At 47.0% G+C, this 25,799-nt stretch overlaps 10 protein-coding genes across 10 annotated transcripts; 6 read left to right on the top strand and 4 right to left on the bottom strand.

Annotated features, from left to right (window-relative positions):
* Positions 1-138: 138 nt before the first annotated feature.
* Positions 139-1,015, bottom strand: PHATRDRAFT_49187 (predicted protein). Its single transcript, XM_002183790.1, has one exon. The coding sequence runs from the start codon at positions 922-924 to the stop codon at positions 280-282; it is 645 nt and encodes a 214-aa protein (XP_002183826.1). The 5' UTR covers positions 925-1,015; the 3' UTR covers positions 139-279.
* A 275-nt stretch (positions 1,016-1,290) lies between these two features.
* Positions 1,291-1,865, top strand: PHATRDRAFT_49186 (predicted protein; the record flags this gene model as incomplete). Its single annotated transcript, XM_002183903.1, has 1 exon — positions 1,291-1,865. The coding sequence occupies exon 1, from the start codon at positions 1,323-1,325 to the stop codon at positions 1,863-1,865; it is 543 nt and encodes a 180-aa protein (XP_002183939.1). The 5' UTR covers positions 1,291-1,322.
* A 1,894-nt stretch (positions 1,866-3,759) lies between these two features.
* On the top strand, positions 3,760-4,614 carry PHATRDRAFT_49185 (predicted protein). Its single transcript, XM_002183902.1, has one exon. It carries the CDS (start codon positions 3,860-3,862, stop codon positions 4,541-4,543), a length of 684 nt encoding a protein of 227 aa, XP_002183938.1. The 5' UTR covers positions 3,760-3,859; the 3' UTR covers positions 4,544-4,614.
* A 21-nt stretch (positions 4,615-4,635) lies between these two features.
* PHATRDRAFT_15709 (predicted protein) lies at positions 4,636-5,033 on the bottom strand (the record flags this gene model as incomplete). The annotated part of the gene is made up of 2 exons (XM_002183789.1): positions 4,636-4,872; positions 4,968-5,033. The coding sequence occupies 2 exons, from the start codon at positions 5,031-5,033 to the stop codon at positions 4,636-4,638; spliced, it is 303 nt and encodes a 100-aa protein (XP_002183825.1).
* A 489-nt stretch (positions 5,034-5,522) lies between these two features.
* On the top strand, positions 5,523-6,556 carry PHATRDRAFT_49184 (predicted protein; the record flags this gene model as incomplete). Its single annotated transcript, XM_002183901.1, has 1 exon — positions 5,523-6,556. Exon 1 carries the CDS (start codon positions 5,675-5,677, stop codon positions 6,554-6,556), a length of 882 nt encoding a protein of 293 aa, XP_002183937.1. The 5' UTR covers positions 5,523-5,674.
* Positions 6,557-6,595: 39 nt separating this feature from the next.
* Positions 6,596-7,330, bottom strand: PHATRDRAFT_30154 (predicted protein). The gene has a single exon (XM_002183788.1). It carries the CDS (start codon positions 7,141-7,143, stop codon positions 6,625-6,627), a length of 519 nt encoding a protein of 172 aa, XP_002183824.1. The 5' UTR covers positions 7,144-7,330; the 3' UTR covers positions 6,596-6,624.
* Positions 7,331-11,957: 4,627 nt separating this feature from the next.
* On the bottom strand, positions 11,958-12,429 carry PHATRDRAFT_39838 (predicted protein; the record flags this gene model as incomplete). Its single annotated transcript, XM_002183787.1, has 2 exons — positions 11,958-12,292; positions 12,318-12,429. The coding sequence occupies 2 exons, from the start codon at positions 12,427-12,429 to the stop codon at positions 11,958-11,960; spliced, it is 447 nt and encodes a 148-aa protein (XP_002183823.1).
* Positions 12,430-13,962: 1,533 nt separating this feature from the next.
* PHATRDRAFT_49182 (predicted protein) lies at positions 13,963-15,243 on the top strand (the record flags this gene model as incomplete). The annotated part of the gene is given in 4 exon segments (XM_002183900.1): positions 13,963-13,974; positions 13,994-14,039; positions 14,087-14,121; positions 14,296-15,243. 4 exon segments carry the CDS (start codon positions 13,963-13,965, stop codon positions 15,139-15,141), a joined length of 939 nt encoding a protein of 312 aa, XP_002183936.1. The 3' UTR covers positions 15,142-15,243.
* A 430-nt stretch (positions 15,244-15,673) lies between these two features.
* On the top strand, positions 15,674-18,964 carry PHATRDRAFT_49181 (predicted protein). Its single transcript, XM_002183899.1, has one exon. The coding sequence runs from the start codon at positions 15,777-15,779 to the stop codon at positions 17,340-17,342; it is 1,566 nt and encodes a 521-aa protein (XP_002183935.1). The 5' UTR covers positions 15,674-15,776; the 3' UTR covers positions 17,343-18,964.
* Positions 18,965-21,108: 2,144 nt separating this feature from the next.
* On the top strand, positions 21,109-24,587 carry PHATRDRAFT_55010 (predicted protein; the record flags this gene model as incomplete). Its single annotated transcript, XM_002183898.1, has 6 exons — positions 21,109-21,173; positions 21,207-21,473; positions 21,715-22,398; positions 22,497-22,719; positions 22,793-23,200; positions 23,273-24,587. The coding sequence occupies 6 exons, from the start codon at positions 21,109-21,111 to the stop codon at positions 24,155-24,157; spliced, it is 2,532 nt and encodes an 843-aa protein (XP_002183934.1). The 3' UTR covers positions 24,158-24,587.
* Between the last annotated feature and the right edge of the window lie 1,212 nt (positions 24,588-25,799).

The following is a 25,799-nucleotide window of genomic DNA, read 5'->3' as shown; positions in this document are numbered from 1 at the left end:
AGTTAGTGTTCAGCAGAGTGGTCCATATCTCATCATGATTCGTACCGAATCCCCCGTGCAATGAACTTTTATAAAGTGCAGTACCCCTGCAGTTCATTGACATAGATGAAAAAGCGGTACAGCCATTAGACTAAAGGAAGTAAATAAGCTCACTGTCAAGCCATGGACGTTCAAATTTGCAGCTGCTGTTGGTTCTTTTGTCGGAACTCTTCAAAATTGAAATGGCAAAGTCTTTTCTCACTCTACAATTTCTAAGGTTCAAATTTCACTATCAAAAAGTCATCTTTTCCGCTCTCCTTTGGTCGCTCGTGCCCTACGCTCTTCTTTGGCGTTGGCCTTGTCAACTCTTGCTTTCGCAGTCTTCTGCTGTTCCTCTCTTTTAGTCGTAACCTTTTGCTGCCGCAGCCCTTGAGTCTGCTCCAATTTAGCTTGAGCCGCCACTTCTTTGTTGCTGAGAACGCCTTCATTGTCCGCATCATCTTCGTCAGGAATATCGTAAGCAAATCGCGCCACCAACGCTTTTCGTGCAGCATCTTGCTCGACTACAGCCGGCTTCTCCTTCCGATCTTTCTCCATCAAGGCAGCTTCCACCGCAATCTCCCGTTCGCGTTCAATTTCTTCCTGCAGCCTCGTCGCTTGATTTTGCTTAAACTCGGCTTCTTGCTCGTCCAACGCCAATTTATGGTTTCGCCAAGCCTCTTCGATCTGTACACGCAAGTCTTTCCAGGCCTGTTCGTCGTCACCATGACTCTCGGAGCTAGCCTGTAACAGTTCCACCACACTTTCCCATTCGTCTTCGTCCACTTCTTCGTCGGTTAGGAGTGGTAAGACGTAAGGCCCGTAAGTTTCGTAATCCAAGCCGAGCTGTGGTAGACGCGACGTTAAAAAAGGTGCCAAGACATGTTTATCTTCGTCTTCGGACATGCCGTTATTCGCGTGTAATCGAAATAGCAAAAACGATCGAGACTTTACATTCACAAAACAAGGGAGCTTGTGGCAAGTGTTTCGTTTGGTGTACCCTTTTAGGCAATGCGTCCTGTATTTATTTACGTTCTTGAGCGTTTCGATCTAATTGTCTCCGACAACAGATGGTATTGATCCTCGTCGTATGCAACACGCAGAGGGCAGGAAAAGGCGTGTTGATTCAACCGAAAATCTTACTGATTAGGCTTAGGGCTTATTTCTCACACCACACCAACTACCGCAATAGCAGCCGCGGTCGCACGTTTTTCGGGCGACTACGCAAAATACACGAAACACAGAGAAGGGTCCTCATTGTTTGACAGTGAACCCGTGTAATCTTCAAGACCCCGAGAGCAATCATGTCCATTGCGGAATGGGACAACGAATACGCTCGCTTGGCTCGGTCGGCAAGCCAAATGCGGACCAAAGGCATCGCAATCTCTGCCAGCGATGCCCGAACGTTGCAATCCGGTTTGCAACGATTGGAAGTGAGTTTGGATAATCTACCGTTAGCCGCGGGTGAAATTCAGCGACGCAAGCGCTTGGTTCAGCATCTACAACAGACGAGCCTTCCTAATGGAAAAAATTCAGGAAGTGGAGGTCAGCAGCAGTCACAAATGTCGATGGCTATGCAGCAGCAAGATGCTATGATCGATGAGCTTGCGGTAGGTGTTGGTCGCCTCAAAAATCAAACGGTTAACATTCACGACGAAGCCAGACTTCACGTCAACTTGCTGAATGGTATGGAAACAAACTTAGACGAGGCTCATGCTGGCTTGGAAGACGAGACTCGAAGAGCTGCTCGACTGCGTGAGGACCAAAGTGTGTGGCGCCTCCAGCTCATAGTAGCGGGTCTGTCGGTGTTGCTTGTCTTATTGATTGTGATGGGACTTTCCCCTTAGAAAAGCGACGACTTGGAAAGCTTACACATGTTTGATAAAATTAGCATGACGGTTGTATTACCTGCATTTTTCTCATGGATGCAGGTAGCTTCCGTTTCGAGGCAGAATTTGGTCCTACAACTTTCACGGTCGCAAATACTGGTCTTCGCCATGGCCTTGTTTATCGTCACGACTCTCGGCAACGATCGTATAAGAAAGACATTCAGCATTCGCTGCGCTCGAGAAGATCCACAATCACTTTGATCGTCCAAGGCTCTCGGAAGTTTTTGGCTCGGGGACAGAAAGTGATATAATTTCCCCACGCGATGCTATGATTTGATACTGCAAAGTAGATAATTGACTTACAGCTAGTCATTAGCATGATATGTTGGACTATCTATCTACTGCTGCTAGCTCTCCTAGATCTCGGTTTTATGCCAAAAAAAAAAAAAAAAAAGCCCAACGCATGTAGAAGCACGTATACTACTTCTCCTCTTGAGCCACCTTATTGTACTTCATCGCTCAAATTGCGAGAGAGCCGGCGCTGAAGGAAAGAATGAGAGTTTTAAAAGTTGGTTCTTCGAAGTTGCAAGTAATGCTATTTTGCTTCAGAGTAGAAAGTGCTGACCTACGACTTCCGAGAATTGGACGCACACTGCCACAACCATGATTGAACACACAACGAGAGCAGCAAGATGTGTCAGAAATATGAGGGTAAACAAGATTCCACCAAAAAACTTTACATGATCTTGACTGGCTGACCACAACTCACAGAGCTCTGGAACACCACGTAGAAAGCGATGGAACGGCTTATTAACTGCAGTACACATTTTTGCCGACTGTAGGTTTGATTCCGCGCCCTTCTCCAACGCTTAAAGGGGCACTTTTGACCTGTGCCAAAATGTTAGTTCTCGGGCTTTGAACCCGTGGGCGAAACCCTTTACACCTATTAAAAGTTTCAGCCTCCAAAGCAGACAGGGCATACAAATGCTAGAGAGGAAGCTTTTTTAGCGCTCTCCATGATCGACGCTAGATGGTCGGATCGTAGCTGCTGACGTCTGGTCCCCATGGTCTCCCAATTTCACCCCTGCTTATCCCAACTTATGACCTTTCTCACAATCAAGCAAAAAGAGGAAACTTCCTATTTGGTCTTCGCTGACGGCTAGACCACACTTCCCCGATTTCGGCCAAATCAAAGTTTTGATAATGCAAGTTAAAAATTTCGAGAGGGAAGGTCACCCTAAGTAACAAAAGGAATAAAACTGAAAGTCAATACTCATGTCGATAATCAAGAAACCGAAATTAAAGATCGATTGACAATGACAACAATTAGCTGTAAAGAAACGTCGAAGCTTCGGATCTCCTCTCTAGCGCCCAATGCTGCAGCAATGACCACAATTTCGAACTACAGCGGTAGGCGTCTATAGTCGTGTCATAATTTGGCTACAGAGAACGCTGTTTTTTGTTTGGCCGTAAAAGGGAAAAGTGAAGTCTTTCTCCACTGCAGACGCAAATCTTTCTATGGAGCCTTATTTGCGTCCATTTATTCTACCCAAATTCTGTTGACCATAGATCTTTAATTTCGCCTACATGACTATCGATATGTATACTGACTCCTAATCATACTACTTTCGTTTGTTAGGGTATACAACCCGCTCAAAACTGGCTATTCACTAACAACTAGGAATCTCTGATTTGGCCGGTATAGGGCAATTGCGACCTGACAGTGAACGAAGCCCGAATTGGGAATTTATCCTCACATCACAGTCAAGAGAAACCTTAGGGAAGGAAAAGAGACTTTGTAAGTCTCAATTGACAGTGAAAGTGAATGCTCGCAATATTCTGACTGACAGTAACAGTGCGTGGTTAAACTGCTGTAAATCATGCATGCCATGTCTTCGCGTAAAATTCAGGAGCAACCAAGCTCGGATTGAAGATACTCGCAGGCACACATCACTTGTGGCATTCACCACGTTCCGAAAGTACTTTGCAGTATTGAGCAAAAGTTTTCCATTATGACAGCCGCGGATATATCTCGGATTGCTATAACCGTGGGGACGGTGCAGCTCTTTTGCGATTTGCTCGCGTATTGGCGAATCTATAGCAAAGATCCGTATGAGCGCGCTGTCGATGCCCTGTCTCGAGCCAAGTGGAAGCGTGACAAAGCATCCGAGGAGTCGGTGCAGCTAGAAAAAGAAGGCTCGGGAGGTGCAGCTGCGTCGAGCAACAAGAAAGCGAGTAAATCGGATCGACAAGCCAAGAAATTGCAGCGAGCGGAGGACGACTATGGCAATGCTAAGGCGAATGTCGCCCGAAGACACACCCTACCCGGTTTTTTTACTTCATTCTTGTTTATTGTCATGCTGCGAATTTTGGGCTTAGAATATAAGGGAAATATTGTTGGAGTGCTGCCGTTCGCTCCATTCTCGGTTCTGAGCCGAGTGACTTCGCGCAGCTTGGCGTTTACCACATCGCAATTCGAATCAGATGACGAGAAAGTGACGGATGTGAGCCAGGCATGTGCATTCATGTTCATCTACTTTCTGTGCACCATGAGTGTAAAATACTACATTTCGCATTTCTTTGGCACTCAGCCGCCCCACGGTGCTGAGGGCTTAATGGCGATTGCCCAAAGTCCCATGGGTCAAAAGATATTGCGATCGGCTGGCATTGATCCGGATGAACTAAAGATGGATTGAGCGCAAATAATGGCATACGAGCAGAGAAGTCTCTTTAGCGAGATTAATGTTCTAAATCAATTTACCATTTCAAACAAAATTTCAACATGTATTTATTGTTCCCCGGATGGCTGCACTTCAGCCGGCCGCACGGGTTGTGCCTCCTGTATCATCGTAACAGCATCACCTTTGAGTAAAATACGGCCCACTTCTTGCCGTACATTCTTTTTAGAGTCAATTTCAACGGCGTCGTCCATGACCATGTTCATATACTCATCAAAGCCGATAATCTGCCCTTCGATTTGGAGCCGTGAATCTTCGTATAGCCACAAGCGCACTCGACTTTTTTTCTGCAAAAGAGAAGGATTTTGTTGAGATTGCTCGTCGAGGTTCTCCGGATCGTTGCCGGAGCAACACGAACATCTGAAGCCAACGAGCCACATACCTGAAGATGTGAAAAGATGACATTGATCGGCAACGTCATCACTTTTTTTACTCGTTTGGGCGGCATGGTTTCTCGTTTTATTTTGCTTGAAGAATGTAAAGAATTGCGAATGGTTTCACTGTCAGCAGCGCACTTACTCGTCAGTGATCAAATCCGGCTTTGTTGCTGATCTCACGCAGACGTATACCGCAAAAAATTTGAGACCTTGGGCAGATCGAAAATCCCCTTTGCTGCGTCTAGGCGGAGCGAGTACCGTAAGATGTGTGTCCTCACGCGGACAGTAATCTTTCTTGACTGTGACAAGGAAAGGAACGGTTGGAAGCTGCAGACACTGTCAGGTTGGTTAGGGTTATACCCATGACTCGTTTCAGATTTTGGGACTGAAGTATGTACTCCTGGTTTCACACAATGTTCGTCACCCATTTCACAGTTAGCTTGATTGTGACATAAGTCACGTTCGCCTACCACAAGAGCGGCAAGGCAAACCAAGGCAAGACAGCATCGCACAGGAGTGTACAAACACGTTGAAATTCGACCAAGATAAGGATGACCGCAAACTCAGGTATAAACACTTCTAAGAAATGCGTTTGGTATATTGATATGAGCACGGTCAGCATTCGAAAGTAATCAGTAACCAATTTTTGTTGGAGGAAGACATAAAAAACTCCAACTCTTCCGTCTTGGTCTGATCCAAAATTGCAACTAGTATGCGCCAACGAGCGCATCCACCAGCTCGAGGAAAGGGACACGTGCACCAACGGCGATTGACGGGGAGAGAGCCTGCAAGGAGCTGGGAGATCACATCCGAAAAGGCCGATATGCCAGATTCAACTCTAAGTGGAAGAAGTTCCGATGAATTGAGAAAGTACCCTCAGCACCTGCAATACCAAAATGAGGCAGCGGGGCGGGACAACAACCGATCTTCAGTCTTGACAAAGCCTGACCTCGGAACGTTCCACACACTATTCAGGAATGCTCATCATGTACCAGACAACCGCTACGAGGAATACATTTTGGGATTGAGCACTCGGAGAAAACGACAAATTTCCACGGTTACAAAGACTTGCTGCGCCCATACGTGTGCAGGGTTTTCAGTCGTGGCTTGCCTGTTTCTCTTCTTTATCGGCATTTTGCTCGACACTCAGCCATTATTCATCAAGGGAGTCCTTCCACAGCAAATGATTCAAACCGACGACAACAGCAAGCCTGCTCTTCAATATCTAATTCCTCAACCCCCACACGAACGATTGCCATCCGCCCAATCAGCCTACAGAGCAGCATTCGCTTATTTTCTTACAGTTTTCGCCTGCTTTTATGCAGCTAATCCCGGCTGGTTTAAAGCACAGATGTATCGAAGGCAAAAATTGTATCAAGATATACCGGACCATGTTTCATCGAGCGCTTCTACAATTCCACAATTTCACCAATCCGACGAGTTGGACGAAGCCCCACTCGGTAGCCCGAATTTTCGCCCAAGTTGGTGGAATAGAGCCGTGCTATGGCTAACTCAATTACTATATTCTCGAGGCTGGTACACACCAGAACGTAGACGAAGGAACAACGACAAAAGACAGGCAAAAACAGTTTGAACTGTAGTTCAAGGGCAATAGACTGGTGAACAGCATATTAGGTTCAACATATTGTTTGCGTACATGTTCTACTTCATCTCTGCCGGTCCGATAAACTCTCCAAACTCCCATTGACCTTCGTATATAATTGTTTCACCATCGGCTGCCTTCAAAACACCATATCCGTGGGGCCGCTCGTCTCGATAGTTTCCGTTATAGCACCGACCATCTGAGTATACATAAGTACCCTGACCGTTACGTTTGTCGTTCGAAAACGTCCCACGAAATGTTGCTCCGTGTGGCCAAGTCATGATGGCTTCACCATGCCGATCGCCGTGTGAATAGGCTCCTTGATAGACACGTCCATCCGACCAAACAAAGACACAATTCGGACCGTGATGCTTGTCTTCGTACCAGCCACCACGGAAGATATCCCCCTCGATTGTAGCGTAAACACCTTCTCCGTGCCTTTCTCCACCTTTCCAACTCCCATCGTAAACAGCCCCATCATCGACACGCAACGTTCCGATTCCATCTGGATTCTTTTCTTCATTGATCCATCCGGTGTAAACACCGGATAAATCCTGTCCGAACCATTCAAACTCCATTACCAATCTGTGAGATGATGTCGGTTCCCATTTAGGACGAATTGATGAATGCGAAACAGGGCTGGTCGCCGGTTTTGCGGAAACTTCTTTTAGTTGCGCCTGCAGCAATTGATTCACTTTATCTGAGTCAAGAATTTTTCCGGTAGCTTCTTCACTCTTTTGCGCCAGCTCTACACAATTCAAATGCAGCATGTCTACTTTTGAAGTCAACACTTCAATCTCCTCGTTTGCTTTCACCATGGCTGCGTCTCTCTTCTCCAATTCTTTCTCCAGATTTTGTATCAGGCGTTTTCCATCAGCAATTTTTTGCCGCGATCCTGTTTCTTCCTTTTCGAAATTGAATATTTTTGTGCGCTGTTCTTCAACTTGTCTATCCAACCGAACACAAGAGCTGCAAGAGTCGCTGATTTTTCCCATATCCCGTTCCCGCTCCATTTCCAACAACTGCATCTCAAAAGCATCCAATGCCGATTGCTTCTGGTCTAACTTCTCTTGTAGTTTCTGGATCTTCAATTGACTTTCTTCCAACCGATTTTGCAGCTCGTCCTGCGAAGTTCGGCGGTCCGTTTCTTTGGCTTCCTGTAGTGACTCGAGAGTCTTCATTCGGTCTTTCAATTTCTTAATTTCCAACTGGTGTGTTGTCTGTAGACTGCTGGTTTTCTCCTTTGAACCTTCAATTTCTTGTTCGTATTCACGTTGTCTGCGGGACGCAAGTTCTAGAGCCTGCTTGGATTCTTCTACACGAGCCTCTGTCTCTTTGCGACTTTTGGATGCTGATGCTTTGGCGGCTTGGAGCCGTCGTCTAAAATTCCGTTTGTCCTGTTTTAGCAGTTCCTGTTCTACTTCCAACTTTTCCTGGAGTAGTTGCAGCCTCCGACGTGCTGTGTCTACGTGCTTCAAAGCCGCATCCATGTCCACCCCACAATTGGGGCAGGCTTTGGACGTTGATCGCGAAAGGGATCCGTCAGACGACATAGCTTCAGTTTTCTCGGATATGCGTCTAACACAAAGACAATCAAACCCAAGCTGGTAGACAACTAAAAAGTAATGCCAGAGGTAATTCTACGAAACACCCCTGAATGATTGTCACTGGCTCATGTAAGTCGATTTTGGAGGAGATGCAACCGGTAGCCACAACCAGCGTTCCAATCGCGATGGTTTTGCCTACAGGGCCGGGCAGGTCTATTGGAGCCGAAAGTGGAGGTGGCTGCTTTATCGGTTTATGCTTGCTGAAAACGTGTCTAAAAACGTGTACAATATGATTGGTGCAGACGAGTCGTGAAGATTTATGGTTAGCCAATCAAACTACTCTCGGCGTGGCCAGCGTTGTCGCAAGCCGACGAGAAGTAAAACCACATTCTGACAATGTAGATCAGATACCATCCATTACTGTTAGTAGCTACCACCGCCCTCGCAAAAATTTGTTCTGCACGTGTCGGACAATACGAATAGCTTTCACAATATTGAAGATGACAACGGTAGCTTGCATTAACGCAGGTGTTGGTCGATCGCGAGCTTGGTTGCTAGATGTTGGATCAATGTATCAAACAGATGGCTCGTTACTTTCACAGCACTTTCGATTTCATCACCAAACAGTTGGCACAAGAGCGTTAGCAAACAGCTGAAAATTAACCCTATGCAGAGCCTGCTTTAGCGGTAGTACAGGCTCCAATAGGTAAACAAATCCTTCCACGATTTTGTAACTTCGTGATTTCTTGACAAAGCATTATACGTATTTGCATTCACTGTCAGTTAAGTGCACTTCAATTGTCCTCCTCTAAAACAAGATAAGATTCATAAGAAACTATAAAGAGGTAGGACGACGCTCTATAAATATCTTTTAAAATATACTCGTTGACTGTGAGTAAGCCCTTCATTTTTCGCTTTTGTTTAAAAGCAAAGCCGAGTATATTTCTTTGTTTTGATCTGTTTTTGGGGATCAATGATTCACCGGTACTCTCCTTAGGTTGTAGCTTGCTGTTAGTATCGACCTTCTCTGTCCCATTCTCTATTATGTCTGCGGAGTTCCAAAGTCTCTCGGAATCGGCGGATGAAGTCAGTATTCAAAAGGACTAGTTGAACCTTTCAAAACGATCGGAAAAAGCTGCAATGTACAAGATAAATCAATAACGTATGATAGCATGCGTCAGCCAAAGGCGGTAAGAATTTTGTTGTCCTTCAAAAATAAACAGATGTATAAAGCATTTTAATCATCAAGTCATGATCACGATCAGTATGATTCTCATATCGACTCCTGGGAGAATAATACGAATTACGCTAAATATGAATAATTTGCTGTGGACATATGAAATTTCTTTACTTAATTAAAATAAAAATTAATCAAAGCAAGTGGGAATTATTAAATCCTAATGTGTTGCCGCGTGGGTAATGTGGTCTTTGGGGAAATCGTGGTGATGATGATGATAATTTTGTGAATAAAGGCACCGCATTCCATCATTAGCAAGACAGGCATAAGCACTGCTACGTGAAACAAAAGCAAAAGAATCTATTGCTTTAATTATTCAAAAGCTATCTAATGCTACATTGTTTCTTGCTTACAAATTTCGCTTCAGAGTGTTGAGCCAATTTAAAGGATGTTGCCAACAAAAGCAAACTCTCCTAATCGAATTTGCATTGACGTAAATAATCAAAAAACTAAATGTAAACCGTCAAGTAAATAAGTGGAAAGTCAGTTGGTTTTAAAAGAAAAACAAAGGCAAATAGCTAGTTTTGTGAATGTTCTGTCGCCGTCGATTGGAACGTAAAAACCGACTAAAAACAACTAGACACAATCATCGTGTCTCTTGCCCGTTTGTTTAGAAAACTCAAGTCTCTATTAGAGACTTTTTGAGAGAATCTATTATTCGATCTCAATATGGCTGCAAAGTCGGCGAGATTACACAAACATTATCGTGGCTTTTGCTCGTTTTAATGCAAAAATATTGAAACAATGTAAGATTTTCAATATTTTTCAGATTCGTTACAAAAACTTTTCCGCAAAACGTTTGGTCCCGAGTATTCACTATTTGAAGAATTTAAATTCTGCGAAATATTTTTTCACATAAAGTGTGATCTGTTTCCGTAATAATTCGATGGAAATGAAAATCGCTTCGATTGCTGATTAACATAAAATATGTTCAAGCTCAATCAATTTCATATTCGGAGATTTTGGGATGCGTTCGCAAGGGCTTATACTTAGATCTCTTTCAATTTGGTTTATCAAACAAAAAGTTTCTCAAATGTAAACACTAGAATTTGTCTACAGATGAACAGCAAAGCCAGAGAAGAGTCATATGAAATGTTTAGCATCGGGTCATATTACCAACTGCCACCTAATCTGGCCGAAAACCTGCAAAGAATTGGATGCCATAATTCGTTAAACAATTAATGCAATGAATATATTGCAAAAGCAATAACATTCATCAAATGTCCTATTTATATAAAGCTCAGGTTTTGCTACATTAGATCAAAATCCATGTTCATGGCTCATTTCAAAATCTGTGTTATTTTTGAAGAACTTCCATCCTTTTTCTCTAAAATGAGCGATTCAAGTTCTAAAATGCATCACCTGTCAGTTTCTGTGATACTGCTTTGAATCCTTCGAGAATTGTAGAGTATCGGTTCAACTGCAGTTATTGGTAGCGTTTTTGGTGAGGATTTTCGAGTAGTTATTTGAGGAAAACCGCTATTCCGGTCTGAAAAACTTGAAAAAATCGCTATTTCGGTCAGATTTGAAAATTGCTAAGTACTTTTACGTGAGCGGGAAACGGCCTTTAAGTAAAATTAACAGTTAGAAAATAATTCATTGCTCGGTGTATGCTCTGTATATAATATAGCGGAGGTATCGTGCTGGCAGGGATGAGCTGCTTCCAACCCATGACCTACTGCATTCCAGCCACGCCTTTTCTTGTTGTGGTCCAAGCGCAGTCCCAAAGACTAAACAGCCCAAGGAATGAACATCGTCATTATGACACAAGAATGTCAACCAGCATGAGCCTTGCTGCCGAAGCAATCTTTGCTTCCTTCAGTGCTCTCAATTCTACATGGTTCAACCATAACCAGGTACTTGACAAGCAATACAGAGTTTTGGATAAAAAGCTTTCTACATGCTTTAGAGTTAACTGCTCTTCAGCACCTAAAAGCAAGTGGAAAAAATGTCGACTCAATTTGCCAGAGCCACATATATGCACGACCTGTTCAAAGCAAGAATAAAATCCTTACTGGGGAATGGAGAATTATAACCTTCAATGGCGTACACACTTGCTCAAACAATCAAAACAAGCAACAGCGTCAGTACAAATACTCTCTCCTAGATAGCATTTCACCACCTCTTGCTGGATACCTTCCCAACAGAAAAAAAGCCTTGGTGCAGTGCAGCAGTTCCAGGATATTGCACATCTTTCTTGTGGAATTCACCTAAAAAGTAGTGGAGTCACAGTGGTACCCAGTGGTGGGCCGTCGCCGTGCTGCACAAGTACGGAAATTGCCGTTGGGCGTACCAAGATACCAAGGTTGGTACTGCAACTAACTAGACCCATTGCTACCGGCAAGCGCATCATGTAGACTTCTTCCCACATGATCTACAGGAATTGTCGCCAGCGTTCTTTGTGAGCTTTCATCTGTGACTTTTTGTCGAGTTCAGCTGGCTCACATTTGTCTTTGTCCTCTTCAATCATTTATCCGTCCATGGCACTGTCTAATTCCAGATCCTTGTCATCCTCAAGTTGCAAGAGGGAAATGTACAGGGATATGTTGGTATAGGGTAGTGCCGGGAGATGTAAGGTGGCCGTACTCGTGACGGTGCTAAACGGGTATCATGGCCAACCAAAGGTTACGATTTTGTTGCTGGACCCGCCCGCCATTAGTGCAAAGCCAGCAGCACCCTCCGTTCCGTACCGCATTTGCCCACTGGGTCGCAATATTGGGAAACGAGCTGGTGCAGTATCCGGCGCAGAATGGCCTCCAATGGTGGAGTCGTGGTGCCCGTTCAACGGGCAAACTCGGGTTGAAAGAGTTGCAGCAGAAATTGTTTGTCGATTTGGTGGAACGCTTCCTCCAAATCGGTAGCCATCGAATTGGTCCCCTACGGACTTTGGTGCAAATCGAGAATCCGGAGCACCCAACAGAGCGTCGTGGCCGGCTTTAGAAGCTGCAGTTCCGTGTTGGTAGAACACATTGACGAACGGATACGTTTGATTGTAGGGTAAAGACAAGGTGCTCGGAGACGGTCAAGGCTGAGGCGGGGCGTGGCTGGAATGCATAGGTCATGGGTTGGAAGCAGCTCATCACTGCCAGCGCGATACCTCCGCTATATCATATTCAGAGCATACACCACGCAATGGATTATTTTCTAATTGTTAATTTTACTTATAGGCCGTTTCCCGCTCACGTAAAAGTACTTAGCAATTTTCAAATCTGACCGAAATAGCGATTTTTTCAAGTTTTTCAGACCGGAATAGCGGTTTTCCTCTAGTTATTTGCTGCTGTCATCTGAGGGAGCGGAAGGCTATTCTAGCTGGTATTTTCTGCTTTATGCGAGGAGGCAAAAAGAATTATTCGACATTTGATTTGAGCCTTCAATAACACGTTGCTGCTGGATTGGAAATGCATGCCGATGAAGGGAGAGAAGAGTTGGTTTCCAGGCAATTTTCGGTCAGGTATCCTTTACATTTAAAGGAAATCCGCTAAGTGGGTGCTCAGACCATGTCAAATCCACTAAATGGGTAGGACCCTAAGTAATTCTAAATACTTACAAAGCATTTGTCCGTTGACTGCTATATCACTCATTTAAGTATTTTGCACAATTTTGAAGATGCGTAAATTGGGTAATATCCAAGAAAGCACTTCCAATGACAGAGGAGTGCCAGTGAAAGGACTTTATTATAGCATCACAAGTCCCTCACTGTCAAGCAGTTGACCAAATTTAGGTGTGTCATCCAAGCGGACACCAGTTAAACCTTCCTAGTATGGTAGCAATTCACTTTGAGGTCAGAGCAATATTGCAGTCAGCCAATATCAAGTTTCTGAGAATGCAATTGGTCAGCCTTGCTTGACTTTGAATCTGACAATGAACAACCCAGCCAGCCTGGTTTAATGCTCTTGAGCTATTATCTCAATTTCACAGGCATAGCTTTTAAACATGGTACGATTTTCCATTGAAATTTTGTTTGTAAGAAAAAAGATCCATTTAGCAAAGATGGCACATGCAGCGGTTAAGCACCCATTTAGTGGATTTGGCAGGGTCTTAGCACCCATTTAGCGAATTTTCTCCATCCTTTACGAAGACGGTCTTTTCTGTGCAAAACACCGCTTTAGTGTTAGAAACTTTCAAATCAGGCCGTAATCTGAGCTGTGCAAGTAATAAGCTGCTTCAGAAAGCCGTAGTGGAATATAAAAATCTCTTTGCTTTTGGTGGATGGCCAGATGCAAGAAACGGATAGCTGTATTTTCCATTGTAAGCAATTTGTATCCAAAACAGATCCAAGTGCTTTTGGAAAGAATAGAGAAGTGTAACTTGTGGCTGAAACAGTTGTCGTCAACTAAGCTTCTCTTTATGTTCAGATACATGCTATCTGACTGGAGGTCCTGAAAGAATACTTGACATCCAACTGTAAAAAACAAGCTGTACGTATCTTTCTTAACTTCCTTGGGAGGGACCCCTGCCGAAAGCCAGTAGGTTCTCGAGCCAAGCCACAGAAAGAATGTTGCAATGGTGTCACAGTCAATTGACTGTACACGATATTGAATTCATGGATGACGGATCACAAGGCAACAACGCATAGATAAAAGGAACCCCAATCTGTCAGCTTTTCTTGTTCCATGTACCTTATAGTTAGTATATTCTTGCGAGAGCTTTCCGAATGAAACTTCTGTAAAAAAACCTAGCTCTAGTAGAGGTAAGTTGGAATATCAAATGGGCGCTTGTGCTTGAAATCGACAACAGGACACTCGGATGCTATCATGCCAAAGCTAACTGTCGTAAGTGACGTACCTACAGTGAACGTCCGCGGAAAGTTCGGTTTTGCCCCGCAACCTACTAAGCAATCCATTCATAGAACGATGGCACGCGACGGGAGACGTGTGGATGCGTAACTAAGAACGTTTATTGAATGCTGACTGAAAAGTTTTTTCTTGCCCGGCTACGTTACACAGCTACGCTCCTTCCAAGGCAACGGAAGCTTGATTATTGCGACGAAAAGTATGCGATCCTCTGGCCGGGCGATGATATTCTACTCGGGGATTGGAATCTCTCTATTGATTTCTTCCTTATCGGTGGGTGAAGCTTTTGTTCTTTCAAGAAAGCAGTCAAAGTCTGCTTGCAATTGCTTTCAGTTGTACTCACTAAGTAGCGAAGAAGAGTCCCCAGAAAGACAACTGAAAAAAGCCGTTAAACCTGATATTTTGAAGCCATTCCTACCAGCCGCAGACCCCAATTACATGAATGAGGGTCCCGTTGGGGAGAATGATTTTATATTGAGTCGGGATGGAGAGCCAAAGGAGCTTGAATTGTCCAACGAGAATTTGCTGCGAATTCTACGTGTCGAATGCTCGGACCTAGAAGTAAATACGTTGGTATGGAAATGCCTGGGCTATCGGTTTGACCCTCACGCTAACCTGTGGAACAACGACAAGTGTTTTCCGAAATGGAAAGAAAAATACCCAACCCCACCAGACCTTATCGGTATGCAGCGTATCTATTCTCCGGAGATTGACAAGCCAAGTCTTCGCGCCAATCAGGCTATCGTGCGATCGATCCCCGTCGACAACAAACAGTCTCTCAAGACCCATTTGAAACCCTACGGATTCACGGGATACCAGTTTGCAGAGCTGACTCCAAACAAAACACGTCGCGCCCAATGTGCCAACTGGCTTTTGTACTTTCGAGAGGAGCTTTTCGGTTTCACAGTAGAAGAATTAAGGAAGCGTCGACAAGCTAAGAAGGAAGCAGGAGAAGGACAAGGGGACGAATGGAAACCACCAGTTAGAGAGGTCTTCTGATGCTTGCATGTACAAGGACGCAAGAGCCTTTTTTGAACTCACGAGAGCTAGCTTGCTTGTAGAATGTCGTTCAAAAACAATTAAATCTCTTTGCATTTGTTCACAGTCCACCTATTGACTTTTTACGGTTTTCAATTGCAGCAAGGTTGCTCTTGCTTTGGTCAATGCCATGGTTCACCAACGACTTAGAGTAAGTAGAGACCTTGGTATTCTGTTGCTACCGGAACCAAATCAATGGCAGCCGGATTTGCAATAAGTCAAAAAGGCCTTGAATATTAGTTGAAATTTCCTATCGCGGTGAGATTTCGCTCGCTTTTCTTCTGGAAACAGCTTTGAATTGCTTTTGTAAAGATTCTGACAGTCAGATACTGTGGAGGTTTAAGATAAGATAGCTACCTAACATGGTTCATTTTTTAGGAACAACATCACTGTACGGTCTGTCTGTCGCCCGATAGGAACTGAAACACAGTAAACAGCAGAAAGATGATCGCATTTCTTGCTCTCGGGTCCAGCGTCGTATTTGAATGTGTGTCTAGTAGCAGGCAAGACAAACAGAGTGGCGGGAGCATGAACGTTTTCGGTTAGTCGAACCAAAGTGGCGTTGATCCGACTCGAATCATAACAGACAATTCACAATGGATAAGAAACCTTTAATTTCTATTTCTCAAGAGTACTTTGACGAGGTATGCCTTGACAATGCTGGTATATTTGAGCTGAATGAGGTGGACGCCCTGCAAGAAACGATCGACCAGCTACGGGTACAGGGTTCACTGGATCATTTGTCGCTGACCTTTCCGACCTCAAAAGAAGGCCTTGAAGCTCGCGATGAGCGCTCACGTGTCTTGACTTTGATTGAGGACTTGAATGTTTCAAGGAATCATCTTGATAAGGCTTTGCGAGAAGTGAAGGTAATACTCGATAGCGGAAGAACGCATCAACTAGACATGTTTCTTCATCACCAAGGAGTGGAAGCCCTCGTAGAATCGTCTCTCGGCATTGCGGCAAGCGATCTCGAGCTTTTTGACGTATGGCTGCAAAATATACTTCAACTTATAGCAGGACCGAAGCCGGACAAAAGCTCTATTCAAGCTTTCCAACTAGCAATGCCGGAAGTCATGCCCTACCTTTTAGGAGTGCATCATTGTCTTCTACAGAATGGGAACAGAAGTGAAACCTTGGTGAATTTGCTTCGTATCATGACATGGTCGACGAAGCAATGTGAGGTCAATAAAAAGACTTGGATGCAGCTCAAAAACGAAGGCGCAGACTTTCTACAGATCCTCATGGAAACGATGGATAGCTGTCTTATTGGAGACAACGACACCTGGAGTCAGGACGTCGGGCACAATCTGTGTCGATTTGTAACGAGCCTGTGTACCTTTGATGACTTCCAAAGTCCGAACAAAAGTAGCATCGCCGCACCGACCATAGCATCAACCCATGCTAACGTACAAGCCTTCGCCGCACGTCAAATAGTACCGAAGCTCCACCTCTATCTTCAACGAAACAACGATTCTGCCGGAATCCTTTGTCTGAGAGCACTAGCCGTACAGGACGGGATCGTGCAGAGCATGGTGGCCGTCGGAATTCTGGAGATGACTAAAGCTATGTTCAAAAAGAATGTCAATCTTGTAGCGGACTCTGAAGAGACACTGCAGATGCTGACGGCGATCATCGGGCTCTTTCGCAATCTATCCGCCAATGACGAAATCAAGACAACGCTTTGTATTGGAAATCAATCTGTACTTGGCAATCTACTGCAAGCAATGGAAAAGTACCCTTCAGCAGCAAGCTTACAGGAACATGCTTGCGGTACGCTGGCCGCCATGGCACTACGTGAGCCCAAGAATGCTGAGTATTTGGTAGGTCATGACGCCCACACATGGATTGTCCGAGCAATGCGAAATCACCCACAACGGTCAGTACTTCAGCGTCAGGCAGCTCTGGCGTTACGTAACCTCGTGAGCCGATCTCCCGAGTTGCGTCCTAATGTACTACAGACCGAGGCAGAAGTTGTATTGCGAACCATTGCTGCAAAACATGCTTCGTGCCAGGATGAAGTTTACGCTGCACTACGTGACTTGGGTTTACCAGTCAGTCGCATGCAAGTGGAACACGACGCATCCGGGGAGGTTGTACTGCGACCTACGCAAATGTTTGGAGATGCTGTCAATACCAGGTTCAGAGCCGTTTTTGAGTAATTTTTTACAAAGATGATGTCTAAACAAGTTGTGCTTTGCTTCGTGCGAAAGAGGCTGAGTGTAAATGAATGGGGAACCACAGTTAAGAAAGTATTACCAACTTGACTGCAAACTATTTTGGGTCTTGCGTTTTTACTGAGAGATCACATCAATCACCTCATCCTTCCAGATCTTCTGTCGTGGAGAGAGCTTGTTCAAGTCTTCGTTGTCTCCCAAACCGGAAGCGACAATACCGTTCACAACATACGAATGCGAGCTTGTGCCAGCTTGATCGCCATCAATTTCAAGGTTGTAGAACGCCTCCACGTGAGCCTCGGTCAGAGTCAGCAGGTCACTCGTGAGGTCGCCCATCTCAATCCATTCACCTTGATGGTAGATAGGATGCTCAGGGGTTCCAGTCAAGTCGCCGTCCTTGGTAGCAAGGATCGCCACAGGGACAGTCTTTTTAACGGGATGAATCAATTTTTCGGTGACCAAGCCATTGCCTTTGCCCGTTCCGGTGACAACGCGGTCACCTAGTTGTACATCAACAATGCGTTTCAGGGAACCGTCGGCCATGGTCACAAGCGCGTCTTCGGTGAAACAAAGAGCTGGATTACTAGCCCCACCTCCTCCACCAGAAGTGTCTCCTCCACCGCCTCCGGAAGAACCGCCATCTGTACCTCCTCCACTACTTCCACCCTCACCTTCGACACATTCGCGAGAGTTGGTCTGTTGGACGAACTGGACGAAATCACTAACTTCAAAGTTCCAGGGACGTGCAATATTAAAGTAGTCCTCGAGGATGGAATCGGCAAGTTTGATGGAACCCTCTGCCCAGCCATGAAGAAGGGAGAAAGCTTCATTGACGACAAAGATGTTGGAGTCCGCCAGTGGTTTCTGGGCCAAATCAATGTTGTCGATGTCGGTCCAGGCGTGCCAGGCACCACCCGCCCACGGTACAGCTTCATTCCAGGTGCTCAGGACGGCAAACTCTGGAGGATTGACATTGCGGAAAGCCGCCAGTGCTTCAGAACCGGTGTAGTTGGCCCCTGGATTTTCGTACAAGTGATATTGCTCGAGCTGGGCGTGGGCGTGTTTGAGGAATTCCGCACTTTCCAAATCCGAGTTGCTGAGAATGGTTACCGGCTCGGGGCGGTCACGTTGGTAACGACGGAAGAACTGAGCCTTGTTACCGGACAAGTCGTTCGCGTAGACTGCGAGCAAGAACCCGCGACATGTATCCGGATCGTTTTCATCTTCGCACTCGACGTGTCCATCTAGAGAAATGCGCCACAAGGTTAGGGTGTGAGACGGTGAGACCAATAATCTTTGGCACAGCTCAGGCACGATTTGCCACACGCACCGTGATAACGACCGGCCAACAGCATATTACGGGCATCACCGTCCAATTCAAAGTCTCCCGCGCCGAGGTTCAATTTGCGCCAGAACACTTGTCCACGCGGGTAGTAGAGGTAAAGCTTGGAGGCAATGACGGTTTGCACGGAATGCACAGCGTCCCACTTGGCGGCGGTCATGATCGAGTTGGCAAAGTTGGAGTTACGAAGAATGTTCAACAGCGGGCGTTGCGGGACACCCAGGATTGTAGTGAAGGTAGCCACGGCTGTGGCGCCATTGGTAAAGTGGAGCTCCGTGGCCGTCCCGTCGGCATTGCGGGCCGTGGCGGTATCGGAAGGCGCCTCGATCTTGGCCAAGGAGCGGACTTCGTGGAAGGGGTAAAAACAGGCTCCTGCATCCGTCAGACGGCGCATCATTTCTTCCACAAAGGTGGCAAAGCCAGCTTTATTCCCGTTTTCGTCCACAATGTTGAACTTCTGGCACGGGACTTCGGAGGGATCGTAGCAGTCCATGGGAATGTTGAGATACTCGGTAATGAGGGCGTGTAGGGTTGGGGTGAACTCGGGCCACTGTGGAAAAGCACAAGCGACGAAAAGAACACAAATAATTAGGAATCGTGTTGTCAGAACCGTGAACCAAAAACCCTGACGCGGGCGTCAGCGCGTTCCCATGCTACTACGTACCGTTCGGTAACCACCGGCATCTACGGAAAGATCGTTGTCCGGACCGAGCCCACGGAGACTGAACAAACGTCCTCCCACGCGCTCGGTCGTTTCAAAGATGCAGACATCGGACGCTTCAATGGCCCTTTCATCCACCATTCTGTGCCAATTTTGGAGGAAAAAGAGCGTTAGCGATTGGACGGCCTTTAAATTATATCACGGAGCATTTTTAGGGCATCGATGAACGTACCGCAACGCCGTGTACAAACCACCGGCACCGGCACCCACTACCGCGACCCCACACGTTGGGGACGGTGTGGAGCACGTGGGGAAGGTCGGAAAGGGTAGGGGACACTGAGACTGATCGGTAACTTCGGCCAAACAAGTCTCCACCGCACCACGGTATGCCGCTGGGGCTTCCACCATCACTTCCACCGAAGGCATGCAGGATTCGTCTTGCGCATGGGCCGTCGGCAAGTTAGTGAGAGCGGCACCCGCCAAGGCGAGTCCGGCCCCGATCTCTCCACCCAGGGCGTACATGGCCAAGGTGGAGGCCATGGTCATCAGACTGTTCTTGGTGGACGAAGTTGCACCCGAGCCCTCCTCCGATGATACACCTCCGCTGCAGGCGGCCGAAGAAATGGTCACGGAACCATCCGTGGGATCGTAGGCAATGGTTGGCTTGGAGGAATAACGCTGGACAACGACTCGAGGCTTGGATCCGAACGGAACCTGACTGCGCGTTATCACGGACTTGACACCCACAAACTTGACGGGAAGATCCACCAACGGATTCGTCAACGCCGAAGCGGGCAACTCGTACTCCACCGGAGCGGCGGCTTCGAGGTAGGGACAAGCTGCACTGGCGGCAGCTACTGCCCAAGGAGCCACCAGTAAAGTCAAGGAAGAAAGAGTGGCGAGGCTGAACTTCATGGTACTGTGAGTTGGTAGGAAAGTATGGATGCGTGTCGAGGTGTTTGAGCGGCAACGGTCCACCAGATTTGACAGTTGCGAAACTATGAACGGATCAGAGAAAGTTTTTCTTGGTGCGCGTCGCACTTCACAAGATCGGTTGAAGATTCCGAAACCGAACTGAGCTGGTTGCTCCTTGCTTTCTACGCTGTCATCGCCAACCCGAGCAGCTGCACTACCAGAGAAACGGCTTCTAGAATTCTGTCTGGATCAAAGCTTGTACCTATTTATAAATCCGATGGTGTCAATAAGCTAGCTCCTAGCGTGTAGCAATGTACGGAAAAGCTACATGTTCCATCAAATGCCAACTTGGAAGGAGGAAGTTGTTGCATCCAACAAGGTCCCCTTTCTCTAGTCCAATTCAACTTCCTCATCCTTTTACAGAAGAAAAAGTTGGATATCATGAGGAAATATGGACCAGGCATTTTTTTGGGAACGTCGTGGAACACATACTGGGAACAGTCAGGATCTGAAATTGTTCGCTCTCGAGTTGGTACTATCGACAAAGATGTATGAAAGACATTAATATGACAGAAAGAAAAAAATATATCGATCATAGCCCCATAAATAGAAATGATCACATAGAAGTCCAACCTTCGTACTCGTCGTTTACGTTTCCTCCGAACTTCATATTCGTACAAATCTTCCCAAACCGGTGAGGGAAGTGTGGAACAATTCTGCCTCCGAATTCCCAGATACGGTGCGGCATTTGATCCCCCTCGCATTGGCATACGCTACAATTCTCGGTGCACACAACCTTTTTCGTTGACTGTAGCGGCACACTATCCGCCGCTATGGCGACAATTCATGTTTTCGCTCCTCCATCCGGGCATCAGCTCTCTGATCCGGCGGAATCCCTGTAAGTATCTCACCGCCAGGTAGGCATGTGTAGAATATGTACCTTTGACACCAAAAAGATTTCCACGTCCCCGAATTCCACGTTTTCGTCTCATAATTTTCTTTTTCCGGTAACGCTTTTGTCTGGCACGGAAAAAAAGATATATTTTCACTCCAACATTCTCATGAAGATTTCCGCTTCCGCCTTCCTGGCGGCGACCATGGCCTGGGGCGCACAGGCTCAGTGTACCGATATGATGGAGATGGACATTGGAGCCAACACTCGTTTGGCTTTCAGTGGGTTCATTCCCACCGTCACTCGGTAAGTTAGCCATTGCGTTGTCTTGTTTTTCTTTGAACGAATGAATCGGTTGAATGAATCTTTGGATGCGAGGGTTGGCTTCACAGCCTTTTGGCGTTTGACAGTGTGAGCAGAACTGCGAGCGTGGTGGAAACGTCTGTTTAGTATTTCCCAAATCTGTCCCATCCCCATTGGATCTATTCTCTGACAATGAAAAGCAAGTAACAGTAAATCTCACTCGAATGTACCTCTCACGATGCAGTGTAAGCGACTCTACCCAAGGTAATAAGGTAGTCTTCAAGAGTTACGGGCGTGCTCCACTTGTGGAAGAGCAGGATGGTGTTCTCACCGTCACGGCTGGAGAACTCTGTGGTGACTCTGGTAGTGGTGGTGACCCTGCGGTTCCCGCCCCCGCCCCAACCGACGCCGAAGGTTCCGCCGCGTCTTACATGACCTCGACGCTTGGATTTGCTTTGCCCGTCATGTTCGGTATGGGAGCCGGCCTACCCGCCACCACCGTGGCGGCGGCTTCCGCTCTGGGTGGATTCTTGGCTAACGCCCCCACCGCAACTGCTCAGGATACTACGGCCGAGTGTGAACTGGTTCCCATTGAAGTCGAAATCTACACTGACGCCACATCCGACGAAATCGTCATGCGTGAATCTCAGTCCGGAGATTTTGAAACTTGCCCTCCCGAGTCCCTCTACTGGAAGCATCATCCCAGTGTTTACGGGGGCTACGAAGGTTGTGTCGGAGAAAAGGGATACTTCCCATGTGCCCAAGACTCTCAGGGTATGTTGGATGAAGAAGGTGCCTTGGCCGCCCAGTACCCCTTGGCTTGGGACGGAACTTCCTGTGTTGAAACAGGTTTTTCTACCGAAAACCGTACCTATTGGATTCTTTGGGGAGATCCGTTGGACAAATTTGAACTCAACAAGCGAACCGGGTAAGTTCCAAAAGTCTTTGCCGATTGCCCAAATCGGTCTATAAACGTAGCCGAATTCAGTTGTCTAACGATAACATCCACACGCTTTTCTGAAACAGACTGAATCCCGTCGTTTCCTTCCCCTTCAACCGCGGACCGTATCCAGCATACGACGTCGGCGTGGACGTCGAAGATGCATTTGATGACAGTGCTGATGCTCGCGCCATGGCTAAAGACTTCTTGGCCTACTTGGGTGCTTTTACAGAGGGCGAACTGGTGGACTATGATACTACCATGACAGAAGGGGCCGAATCTGGAATGGTCGGTCTTTGGGCTGCCAAGGTAAGTCTGGTCGCTTTTTGGGTGCATTCTTCTCAAAGATCCTTTCACTGACCTTGATTTCGTTAAAAATCAGGCGCTCGAGATTGCTCGCACCACTTGTACTCGTGATATTTACGTTCTGCAGGAAGTCCCTGCCTACTCATACGCTCCCAGCGACTCAGCAGCCATTGCCAACCAGTTCTCTGACACGTTCTACAACGGCGAAGAGTGTGCTTGCTTCAACGCAAACGCGACTACTTGCAATGACAAAACCATCACTATTACTGTTCGTGGCTGGCTTCCGTTGACTCCATTCCCCGAGGAGATGGGAGCGGACGGCGTTATGTACCCTGCAAACTCCGACTCCCCCAACTCGCCCTGGTTCGAAAGCATGGTTTGGCCCGAAAACCCAACTGGGAAATTGAAGACCCCTCAGATTGCCGACTCCAACCGCCGTGTTTGTGACGGTGTCTACGTCTGGCCAATGTATTTTGGAATGACTGTACGTGGATTGGACTCTCTTGTCGTTGCTATGATTGGTGCTTGGCTTACGCTTCTTTTTTGTCAACCACAGGGATATGAAGTACCCACGGGAGACCGTCCAGACTGTGCGTCGTGGTCTTTCTCGATCACTAAGGGATACTCTGCCAGCGTCCGCGCTGGGTTTGTCGTATATAAGGAAGAGCCAGTGACAAGCCATGATGCCGTTGTGAACGCTTTTGAATCCTTGCACAGCATGACCAATGGTCTCTATTCTGAATGGAGCTGGTACGGCCAGATGCAACTCTGGGAGATGATTATGTCCCGACCCATCTCCGACCCCACGTCCTGGGTTGGAGCTTACACTGAAATCATGGACGAAAAGTGGAACGCAGTTATTTCAGGGTTCGAGAATTGCCCGGTCCTTGACGTCACCAACGCGAAAGCTGGCGCTTACGCCTGGTTACAGTACAAAGCTCCCTATCTCGGCATTCAGGAAGGGTTCGTTTCGTCCTTCTTTCGCGATGTTCTTGGTATTCGTACCACTACCTACAACTTTGGATTCCGTGGAGCTGGTGCGGAAAACATTGTCTCTTTCTATGGATCTGGGTATACGGAGGCCGATTTTACTCGCCTTCAGCTCTACCGTGACATTACAGTCTACGAAGAAATGGCTCGTCGCGCCAAAATTGTCTGCGCCGATCTTGATGCTTCCGTTGGTAGCTTCGTCTCCATTAACCAGTGGGTCGCGTCGGCCCAGACGGTGAGCCGTCGCCTGGAAGCCGGATATGCCGATATGGATGATCGCAAGCGTCATCTCAAGGAGGTCGTACCCGACCTCACCGACCGTCAACTCGAGCATTTGGCGAGCAGCCACGAACACGGTGATGAGTTGGACCGCCGTATCTCCACCTGCGCTCCCGACTTCTCAATGAACTGTCTCTTCAAAACAGTTGGAACTCGATTCAATGATTTCTGAAGTCTTTTCTCTTGAGTGTTGCCTTGTCTTTAGTTTGCGGTGTTCCGTGTTCGACCAGGTTGTCACCAACTGTAAGTAAATGTAAGGTTCTTACTTAAATGAGTAGGTCAATCCATACATTATTTCTTGGTCGGGCACTTGTATGTGGTGGAACTTCCATAGGCTGAGGCATTTCTGTTCAGATCAGTAAATTAGGAGCCAGGAGTGGACGTTTGCTTCCTGGATTGCAGACCCTGCATTTGAACAAATTTGGATATTTTTGACTGTGAATTCGCTATGGAAGGATACTTTACTTTTGGTAAAGATTGGGAATTTGGACCAAGGTTTCGGGAGTTCCCGACAAGCTCAAGTAATGCTCAGGTCCATGGCCATTGCAGTGTCCCATAAAAGTGTCCGGCATGAATGTACCAGTTTGACCCCGTCGAATCGTTTCGTCCGCCGTCAATGTGTGAAGCTTCTGCTCCAAGTCCGTTCGTAAGTCGTGCCAAATACGCAAGAGTTGGCGACAGTGCGGGGGATCCACTACGCCTTCCGGTAAAAAGCCGCTTCCTCGCCGTGCCGACTCCCCCACGCAATTCCAAGGCTTCCGACACGGTGAAAAGTGAATACTGTAGATTTCGTCCGGATCAGTGTACATACAATCTTCACATGTTTCTCGATTGTTTCGACATTTTCCTTTATTTGGATGGTTGGCTCGAAATCCCGGTGGACCCCGGAAGCGAATATCCATACCCATGTGGTTGTGCCTGCATTGGTTGAGTTCAACCCAGCGATCAGGATGCTTGATGTCGTAGTAGTAAGCCAACAGTCCTTGCATGGCCATGGCTCCGACAAAAGTTCCGTAGCCCAGACCACCCCAACCATTGCCCCTTCCGAATCCTTCCGTGTAATTAGCCGTCTTGATAACGTGCACGAGTTCCTCAAACACTACTGGGTCGGGTTTGTGTGCAATAAATCCCGCTTGATATCCCGGCTTGCGTCCCGGTATAACTTGCGACCAATCGCGCGTCATAAAGGCGTCCGTGCGGGCGGGCCAGGGTGTATCCGGAAACTCCCGGTCCACCCGCGCCTGGGCAGCCGAGTCGTTGTTAATCAAGACGTCAAACAAATCATCCAAGGGTCGGTGGAGGACGAAATCGATATCGACGTGGACCACGACGGGGTGCTCGGTAATTTGGTACGCGTACAGTTTGACGAATTCGTCGGCACCGCAGCACACCTCGCGGTGTATGTGTGTGCGCAAGTATTCGTTCCGAATTTCGTGGGTCTGTACGGGAGGCGCGCGGACCAAAACCTCAAAACCCAACTGGTGGAATGGGTCCGCGCACTCGGTCGCTTGCTCGTGCACAATGGCGTACATTTTGTAGTCGTACCTACTGGCACTGGCCGAGTCCCGTACGGAATGTCGATGGATCGAGTGCCGTAGGACAGCGGCGGCGTCCGACAATCCGTCGGCGTTGTTGTGGCGATCGCCACATTTGATTAAGGAAACGGCGTAGGCTACCGTGGGAATCGTCCTCTCGGAATGGTCCGTGAAGGACGACAGCGGCGGTGTGTCCGTCGACGATAGTGTGTTGGGGTCGTGAGGCACGTCGGGGACGCGGTATCCTCGGAGATCGTCGACGGTCTCTTGGCTCGCACA

Source organism: Phaeodactylum tricornutum, chromosome 21 (assembly GCF_000150955.2).
Source record: "Phaeodactylum tricornutum CCAP 1055/1 chromosome 21, whole genome shotgun sequence".
Taxonomy (NCBI): Eukaryota; Bacillariophyta; class Bacillariophyceae; order Surirellales; family Neidiaceae; genus Phaeodactylum; species Phaeodactylum tricornutum.
The sequence above is the reverse complement of the archived record's forward strand: the minus strand, read 5'-3'. Positions and strand labels throughout refer to the sequence as shown.

Bases quoted from the DNA above. Each gene is read 5' to 3' on its own strand.
- PHATRDRAFT_49185 (XM_002183902.1), top strand. From the start codon at position 3,860: ATGACAGCCGCGGATATATCTCGGATTGCTATAACCGTGGGGACGGTG.
- PHATRDRAFT_49181 (XM_002183899.1), top strand. From the start codon at position 15,777: ATGGATAAGAAACCTTTAATTTCTATTTCTCAAGAGTACTTTGACGAG.
- PHATRDRAFT_49187 (XM_002183790.1), bottom strand. From the start codon at position 924: ATGTCCGAAGACGAAGATAAACATGTCTTGGCACCTTTTTTAACGTCG.
- PHATRDRAFT_30154 (XM_002183788.1), bottom strand. From the start codon at position 7,143: ATGGAGTTTGAATGGTTCGGACAGGATTTATCCGGTGTTTACACCGGA.